This window comes from Tachysurus fulvidraco, chromosome 19, assembly GCF_022655615.1.
Source record: "Tachysurus fulvidraco isolate hzauxx_2018 chromosome 19, HZAU_PFXX_2.0, whole genome shotgun sequence".
In the NCBI taxonomy this organism is placed as follows: Eukaryota; Metazoa; Chordata; class Actinopteri; order Siluriformes; family Bagridae; genus Tachysurus; species Tachysurus fulvidraco.
The window spans coordinates 20,040,815-20,050,814 of record NC_062536.1 but is presented as its reverse complement, the minus strand read 5'-3'; the positions used below and the strand labels follow the sequence as shown (position 1 = coordinate 20,050,814).

General features: G+C 43.3%; 1 protein-coding gene across 1 annotated transcript in view; it reads right to left on the bottom strand.

The window, feature by feature from the left end:
• The window catches only part of LOC125139542 (protein phosphatase 1 regulatory subunit 12A-like), a 42,495-nt gene extending 36,333 nt beyond the window's left edge, over positions 1-6,162 (bottom strand). Inside the window, 1 exon segment of the mRNA XM_047803825.1 lies at positions 5,857-6,162. Within this exon segment, the coding sequence (XP_047659781.1) occupies positions 5,857-6,087 (231 nt within the window). The 5' untranslated portion in view covers positions 6,088-6,162.
• Positions 6,163-10,000: the final 3,838 nt, after the last annotated feature.

Below are 10,000 nucleotides of genomic sequence, written 5' to 3'. Positions count from 1 at the left end.
GCTCCGCCCCGCTCCACCAACACACGCGGCTCCGCCCCGCTCCACCAACACACGCGGCTCCGCCCCGCTCCACCAACACACGCGGCTCCGCCCCGCTCCACCAACACACGCGGCTCCGCCCCGCTCCACCAACACACGCGGCTCCGCCCCGCTCCACCAACACACGCGGCTCCGCCCCGCTCCACCAACACACGCGGCTCCGCCCCGCTCCACACACAAACACACGCGCTCCACCCACAAACACGCTCCACCAACACACGCGCCTCCGCCCCGCTCCACCAACACACGCGGCTCCGCCCCGCTCCACCAACACACAAACCCGCTCCACCAACACACACGCTCCACACACCAACACACACGCCTCCGCCCCGCTCCACCAACACACGCGCCTCCGCCCCGCTCCACCAACACACGCGCCTCCAACCCGCTCCACCAACACACGTGCCTCCGCCCCGCTCCACCAACACACGCGCCTCCAACCCGCTCCACCAACACACAAACCCGCTCCACCAACACACACGCTCCACCCCGCTCCACCCACAAACACACGCGCTCCACCCACAAACACGCTCCACCAACACACGCGCCTCCGCCCCGCTCCACCCACAAACACGCTCCACCAACACACACTCCACCCCGCTCCACCCACAAACACACGCGCTCCACCCACAAACACGCTCCACCAACACACGCGCCTCCGCCCCGCTCCACCCACAAACACACGCGCTCCACCCACAAACACGCTCCACCAACACACACTCCACCCCGCTCCACCCACAAACACACGCGCTCCACCCACAAACACGCTCCACCAACACACGCGCCTCCGCCCCGCTCCACCAACACACGCGCCTCCGCCCCGCTGCACCAACACACGCGCTCCGCCCCGCTGCACCAACACACGCGCTCCGCCCCGCTGCACCAACACACGCGCTCCGCCCCGCTCCACCAACACACGCGGCCACACGCGCATGTGTGGGTTTGAACACGCGCGTTGGGTGAGCGGGAAAGAGTGCGCGCATTGGGGAGGGAAAGAAAGCAGATCAATTAATGTGGTGTGTTTCACTGTACTCCGCTCCACCAACACACGCGGCCACACGCTCGGCTCCACCAACACACGCGCTCCGCCCCGCTCCACCAACACACGCGCTCCGCCCCGCTCCACCAACACACGCGCTCCGCCCCGCTCCACACACAAACACACGCGCTCCACCCACAAACACGCTCCACCAACACACGCGCCTCCGCCCCGCTCCACCAACACACGCGCTCCGCCCCGCTCCACCAACACACACACGCGCTCCACCCACAAACACACGCGCTCCACCCACAAAGTACAGTGTACATATGTGTGTGTCAGTGTACATGTGTGTGTGTACATGTGTGTGTGTACATGTGTGTGTGTGTGTGTCAGTGTACGTGTGTCAGTGTACGTGTGTGTGTGTGTGTGTCAGTGTACATGTGTGTGTGTGTGTGTGTGTGTCAGTGTACGTGTGTGTGTGTGTGTGTGTCAGTGTACATGTGTGTGTGTGTGTGTCAGTGTACGTGTCAGTGTACGTGTGTGTGTGTGTGTCAGTGTACGTGTGTACGTGTGTGTGTGTGTGTGTCAGTGTACGTGTGTACGTGTGTGTGTGTGTGTGTGTGTGTGTGTCAGTGTACATATGTGTGTGTGTGTGTCAGTGTACATTGTGTGTGTGTGTGTGTGTGTGTGTGTGTCAGTGTACATATGTGTGTGTGTGTGTCAGTGTACATATGTGTGTGTGTGTGTGTCAGTGTACGTGTGTGTGTGTGTCAGTGTACATATGTGTGTGTGTGTGTGTGTGTCAGTGTACATATGTGTGTGTGTGTGTCAGTGTACGTGTGTGTGTGTGTACATATGTGTGTGTGTGTGTGTGTACATATGTGTGTGTGTGTACATATGTGTGTGTGTGTGTCAGTGTACATATGTGTGTGTGTGTGTGTGTGTGTACATATGTGTGTGTGTGTGTGTGTGTGTACATATGTGTGTGTGTGTGTGTACATATGTGTGTGTGTGTGTGTCAGTGTACGTGTGTGTGTGTGTGTGTGTGTCAGTGTACGTGTGTGTGTGTGTGTCAGTGTACGTGTGTGTGTCAGTGTACGTGTGTGTGTCAGTGTACGTGTGTGTGTGTGTGTGTGTGCATATGTGTGTGTGTGTGTGTGTGTGTGTACATATGTGTGTGTCAGTGTACGTGTGTCAGTGTACATGTGTGTGTGGGGGTGAGGGAGTAGACACACGTGGGGGTGGACATATATAGTATAGTGTTATTTATGTGTGTATTGTATAGTATAGTGTTATTTATGTGTGTATTGTATAGTATAGTGTTATTTATGTGTGTATTGTATAGTATAGTGTTATTTATGTGTGTGTATTGTATAGTATAGTGTTATTTATGTGTGTGTATTGTATAGTATAGTGTTATTTATGTGTGTATTGTATAGTATAGTGTTATTTATGTGTGTATTGTATAATAGTGTTATTTATGTGTGTATTGTATAGTATAGTGTTATTTATGTGTGTATTGTATAGTATAGTGTTATTTATGTGTGTATTGTATAGTATAGTGTTATTTATGTGTGTATTGTATAGTATAGTGTTATTTATGTGTGTATTGTATAGTATAGTGTTATTTATGTGTGTATTGTATAGTATAGTGTTATTTATGTGTGTATTGTATAGTATAGTGTTATTTATGTGTGTATTGTATAGTATAGTGTTATTTATGTGTGTATTGTATAGTATAGTGTTATTTATGTGTGTATTGTATAGTATAGTGTTATTTATGTGTGTATTGTATAGTATAGTGTTATTTATGTGTGTATTGTATAGTATAGTGTTATTTATGTGTGTATTGTATAGTATAGTGTTATTTATGTGTGTATTGTATAGTATAGTGTTATTTATGTCTGTATTGTATAGTATAGTGTTATTTATGTGTGTATTGTATAGTATAGTGTTATTTATGTGTGTATTGTATAGTATAGTGTTATTTATGTGTGTATAGTATAGTGTTATTTATGTGTGTATAGTATAGTGTTATTTATGTGTGTATTGTATAGTATAGTATAGTGTTATTTATGTGTGTATTGTATAGTATAGTATAGTATAGTGTTATTTATGTGTGTATTGTATAGTATAGTATAGTGTTATTTATGTGTGTATTGTATAGTATAGTATAGTGTTATTTATGTCTGTACCGAATGGTGCGAAGCCCTATTGTTTTTGCTCGGGTTTATTTTATTTATTTATTTATTTATGCGCACATTGGCCAATTGGGGTCCCTTAACATGCTTGAAAACTCTTGAAATTTGGCACACACGTCAGAGTCGGGCGACGCTAGGCTTGGGCAAAGGCTGGAATATGGGCGTGGCAGGGGGACTCTGTAGCGCCCCCTGTAATGCAAAAACAAACATTTGTGCACAGATCGGGCAATTATGTACGCACATGTACGAGAGTTGGTACGCATATAGATCTCATCGACCCGAACAAATTTTGTGCTCTAAACTATGAGCTCTGCCCAACAGGAAGTCGGCCATTTTGGATTATTTCCTAACTGCATGCGGTGAAGTTTTAAATAGTCCTCCTAGGGAATTCATGCGATTGACATCAAACGTGGTGAACATGATGCCGAGACGTTGCGCTTGCTAAATTCCAAAGGGATTATTGATATATTGAACGGTGCTGCCATGGCGAAGTGACTAAGTTATGGCGAATTCAGAGAAACAGGAAGTGTCTAATATCTACAGCAAAAAATGTCTTATTGTGATGACATGCGGTGTGTATGTTCGGCCAAGGATTCCGATCGCATCAATGTGCTTATTGTGAGTCCCTGGTATAGCGCCACCAACAGGCACCAGGAAGTGTGTCAGTCACAAAGGTGGATTTTTTCCACAGATGCATGCAATGAACTTTTAAATACTCCTCCTAGGGAATTCATGCAATTGAATCCAAAGGTGTGTCTCTTAAGTGTCTCACTAGCGCCCCCGTTTGTCTAAAATGTGGGGTTTCATTTACCTACAGTCCCCAAATGGGTCAGTAACAACATAAAATAGTCCACTGATATTTACCCACTTGATGCACTTGCCCACCGTGCATTGTTTTATGGGAGGCACCGTATAGCGATAAAAAAACGTGCGAGGGCCGCCATCGCTGCTTGTAGCTATATTGTTATTTATGTCTGTACTGTATAGTATAGTAGAGTGTTATTTATGTCTGTACTGTATAGTATAGTAGTGTTATTTATGTCTGTACTGTATAGTAGTGTTATTTATGTCTGTACTGTATAGTAGTGTTATTTATGTGTGTATTGTATAGTAGTGGTATTTATGTGTGTATTGTATAGTAGTGTTATTTATGTCTGTACTGTAGTGTTATTTATGTCTGTACTGTATAGTATAGTGTTATTTATGTCTGTACTGTATAGTATAGTGTTATTTATGTCTGTACTGTATAGTATAGTAGTGTTATTTATGTCTGTACTGTATAGTATAGTAGTGTTATTTATGTCTGTACTGTATAGTATAGTAGTGTTATTTATGTCTGTACTGTATAGTATAGTAGTGTTATTTATGTGTGTACTGTATACTATAGTAGAGTGTTATTTATGTCTGTACTGTATAGTATAGTGTTATTTATGTCTGTACTGTATAGTAGTGTTATTTATGTGTGTATTGTATAGTAGTGGTATTTATGTGTGTATTGTATAGTAGTGGTATTTATGTGTGTATTGTATAGTAGTGTTATTTATGTCTGTACTGTAGTGTTATTTATGTCTGTACTGTATAGTGTTATTTGTCTTTCAATTCAATTCAAGTTTATTTGTATAGCGCTTTTTACAATTAATTGTCTCAAAGCAGCTTTACAGAACATAAACATAGAACAAAAGGTTATTATAAAGAATATGTCTGTACTGTATGGTGTTATTTATGTGTGTATTGTATAGTATAGTGTTATTTATGTGTGTATTGTATAGTATAGTGTTATTTATGTGTGTATTGTATAGTATAGTGTTATTTGTGTGTGTATTGTATAGTATAGTGTTATTTGTGTGTGTATTGTATAGTGTTATTTATGTGTGTATTGTATAGTATAGTGTTATTTGTGTGTGTATTGTATAGTGTTATTTATGTGTGTATTGTATAATGTTATTTTTGTGTACCTTTGAGAGTCACAAACAGCTGGAACCAAATTCCTTGTGTGTGTCAACACACTTGGCCAATAAACCTGATTCTGATGTGTGTGTACATGTGTATGTGTGTCAGTGTATGTATGTGTATATGTGTATGTTTACAGGCTCCAGGCTAGGCTAACACACAGAGCTAACAGTTTTTGGCCAGCAGTTGTGAGGAGATGACTGTGTGTGTGTGTGTGTGTGTGTGTGTGTGTGTGTGTGTGTGTGTGTGTGTGTGTGTGTGTGTGTGTGAGAGCGCACAGCACGTTATAAACAGCAGGTTATAAACACACAGACCTGGTAGAGAGCCGTTAGCCCATCCACATTAGCGTAGTTGATGTATGACTATGTATGACTGTCTGTGTGTGTGTGTGTGTGTGTGTGTGTGTGTGTGTGTGTGTGTGTGTGTACAGGCTCCAGGCTAGGCTAACACACAGAGCTAACAGAGGTTTTAGCCAGCGGTAGTGAGGAGATGACGGTGTGTGTGTGTGTATGTATGTGTACATGTGTGTATGAGGTTATAAACACACAGTCCTGCTGTTAGCCCGTCCACATTAGCATAGTTGATGTCTGTACTGTGTGTGTGTGTGTGTGTGTGTGTGTGTGTGTGTGTGAGAGAGAGAGAGAGAGAGAGAGAGAGAGAGAGAGGTTATAAACACACACAGACCTGGTGTAGAGCAGTTAGCCCGTCCACATTAGCATAGTTGATGTCTGCTCCCCGCTCCAGGAGCCGCAGCACCTCCTCGGTGTCCCCGCTGGAGCAGGCGGCCAGAAACACGGCGCCTTCGTCAAACTTCACCTTCGTCTTCTTCTTCTTCAGCAGCGGCGGCTCCAGGTCCGTCTCCGAGCCCAGCCATCGCTTTAACTGCTCGTTCCGCTTCTGCTTGGCGTCCGCCATATCTTCATCCCCCCGAGTGTTTGTGCTGCTTTATAATCTCTCTCTCTCTCTCCCTCACTACTTTATACCGCCACTATCCCCACAACAGCGCCCCCCCACACACACAGCACATCTCGCGAGATCACCTCACTGAACCCGAGCTCCGCTCTACGACATCTCGCGAGATTACACCAAACGCTGTCGTCATCGTCCTCTCTCGCTCCGGCCAGCCCTAAATCTCGCGAGATCATACACAGACACGGTAGTGGAACTTTTTTTAATGTATATTCTCGCGAGATTACAGGAGAAAGACCAAAAACGGGCCGGATCTGCAGTATGACGTAATCACGGGGGGAGGGGAGGGGTGTTGAGGAGGAGGAGGGGGTTTTCCTAAACTATGGATATATAAATTATAGTAATAATCCTAAAATTTATATTAGTTATATATTTAAATATTCATTACCGATAATTACATTGAATATATTATACAAGTGTAAATACATTTAATGTTATATAAATTATATATATAATAAGTTGTTTAAAGTGACTTGTGGAGTTTTTCTGTCATCAGAGGGATCCCATCATCCTCCCACAAATATGTCACTAAATTAAATTACAACTAAATAAATAATAAATAAACAACAAATCACCGTCGTCGGGCATCGAGGCAGGATACACCCCGGACAGAGTGAGAAGATAATATGATGAATAGATTTATATAACATGTGATATATGTTGGGGCACGGTGGCTTAGTAGTTAGCACGTTCGCCTCACACCTCCAGGGTTGGGGGTTCGATTCCCTCCTCCACCTTGTGTGTGTGGAGTTTGCATGTTCTCCCCGTGCCTCGGGGGTTTCCTCCGGGTACTCCGGTTTCCTCCCCCGGTCCAAAGACATGCATGGTAGGTTGATTGGCATCTCTGGAAAATTGTCCGTAGTGTGTGAGTGAATGAGAGTGTGTGTGTGCCCTGTGATGGGTTGGCACTCCGTCCAGGATACACCCTGGACGGAGTGCCAACCCATCACAGGGCACACACACATTCATAAGCGGTAGAAAATGAATGAATGAATGTGATATATGTTAGATAAATACAGATGAAATTATATAATAATATCCTCTTGCATACTGTGTCATTTATATTGACATTTTTTATCTGTTTAATTTATCGTTCATAAAGTTACCAAATATTTGATTTGAATTATATTTTGTACAGTAATTAGACCTCCTAAACTCTTCCTCTGTGCATCGTGTATATCACGTAATACGCTATAAAAGTTGACGGCAGATCAAGTCTTACAGGTCTGTAGGGACGTTTTCACTATTATTTTTGCTGTGGTCAATAAACTCACCGCAGATAAACTCACCTGTATTGACAGCAGGTGTGTTGGTTACCAGCCCCCACACACACACACACACACACACACACACACACACACACATCAGCTGAACCTCCACATGAGATTTCTCTCACAGATCAGCATCTATATCTTCTTTTTCGGTCCTTCTATTAAAGCTTCTGTTGCAGTTCTCCACAGCTGGGTGGTCTCCTGTCCTGGTGAGTGTGTTATAGTGTGTTGTTCTTGGCTCCAGATCAACGGTGTGTGTACAAGAGAGAGTTTTTTCCATCAGCTGTCTGTAACAGCTTGTAGATTTTACAGAAATAATAGGGTTCTTGTTTCCTTCAGGATCAATTGCTACAGAGCTTAATTTTATTTTAAAATAAAATAAACAGTTCTGAAAAATCCAAAAAATGAAACTGGGCAGTGGACAGAAATGTCCCTAAAGTCATCAAGCACTCTCCTGGATGGGAAATAAATACATTACTGTCTTAGGAGCGAGCTGAGGGGTCCAAGCACTCTTCACGGTTAGAGCCCCAAGTGGTACAGAATTGATTGGCATGTGGCAGCCATGTTGTTTATAAATATCAACATGTTTTTGATGATTATTGTGCTATAGAATCTTCTCCATATTTTTATATAAGTTCTATAAAGACGGGTCAAAAATCTTAGCAATAGTTTATAACAGTCGAGTTCACATATTATTTACATGAATTTAAATGTAAGTAGGTGGGACTTAATGGTCTAAAAGGCAACTTTAGTCTCAAGTTTATCTTTCTGTTAGTTCATTAGGTCCAGATTTAGACGAATATGTCCGCTGACTCTCACTGACTCTATGCCGAGTACTACAGTACGTCAAATGCTAATCCATAATTAGCCCAGTAGCTAGCAACTTATAAATACCTTGTAACAGCTGACATGGCAGACACTGAACAAAATGGCATACTATAAAACACTCACATTTAACGCTCACATTTAAGAAAATATAGTTAAGTATAAACACTTGGGTTGCTACTTAGCATGCTAGTTTTCTATACATATCCGTTTTTAAACAAAAATACTATTGTGACAGTTAAAACGGTTCAAAACGAGACATTTGTTAAGGTTATTTTAACAAGTCTTTGCTTTTAATCATTACTTTAATTATCACATTGGACAGAAATGTAAACAAACTAATTTTATAGTTGTTTATTTTCCGTTGTCTGTTGTTCAACTAGTCTGACAGCATTCAATAACACGTATCCGACAGAAATAAGAGTTCACAGCTTGCTAACGCTAATGTTTTCTGTGATTACAGGCTTGTGAGCAAACCTTGACAGGAAGATGAGGGAGAAAAGTCCTGATAAATAACTCACAGATGTAAACCATAACACATGATTAACATCCTGACGTCAAAGAGGCTGAGAACGGACAAGCGGGCCACTTTTTTCTTTATTTTCTAAAGTAGTGTGGAGTGTGAGACGGCAACATTACATAAATAAAACCGAAGATCCTACTCATCTCCACACCGGACGTTTTCATGGCTGAGGGATTCGCCCCAAACTCCATCCATCAGGACGAGTGAGAGAGCTTACGCTAATGGATTTCAGCTCACTCAGCACATGAATCAGCTCCTGGCAACCGTGCGTGTGTGTGTGTGTGTGTGTGTGTGTGTTTTGCAGGAGTATGATGGTAAAGGATTGCTATCTGGCTAGCCAAACTCCGAGTACACACACAGGACCAGATTAGTCAGATTTCTCAGATGTGATGCAGCTAAACTAACCGTATAAAGAACTTTACACACAAGCCAGCATTAGAGTACTGTTCCAGTGCACACGTGACTTCTACACATATTTCTACTGGGTTCTAATTCCTGTAAGCCATCTATCATGCTAATGAGCTAGCTTTCTTTACATGCTAGCAGTAACATTTTAGTCAGCAGGTACAGGAGTCGGAAAAACAAACCACCGTTTAATCACACACACTTCACTGTGGCATTCGAACGATTTCATTATTACTATCACAAAGAAAGTGAAACAGTTTCCAGAGATGAAAATAAAATAAAATAATAATAATAAATTCTGTTGGCTTTGCAGGAATAAATGTCTGTGATAGAGGGAAGATAGACTCTGATGATCTTCTCAGCTGTCCTCACTATCCACTGTAGGGGTTTGAGATGTTTGCAGTTCCCAAACCAGACAGTGATGTAGCTGCTCAGGATGCTCTTGATGGTTCCTCTGCAGAACCTAGTCAGGATGGGGGAGGTAGAGACGCTGCTGGGCTTTCTTGGTGATGGAGCTGGTGTTGGGTGACCAGGAGAAGTTCTCCGCTAGATGAACACCAAGAAATCTGGCGCTCTTTATGATCTCTACAGATGATCTGTTGATGTTCAGTGGAGAGCGGTCGCTCTGTGCTCTTCTGAAGTCGACAACCATGTCTTTAGTTTTATCCACATTCAGAGACAGGTTGTTTGCTCTACCCCAGGCATTTAGCTGTTGCACCTCCTCTCTGTATGCTGACTCCTCGTTCTTCCTGATGAGACCCACCACGGTCCTGCCATCGGCGAACTTGATATGGTTCGAGCTGTGCATTGCTGCACAGTCGTGAGTCAGCAGAGT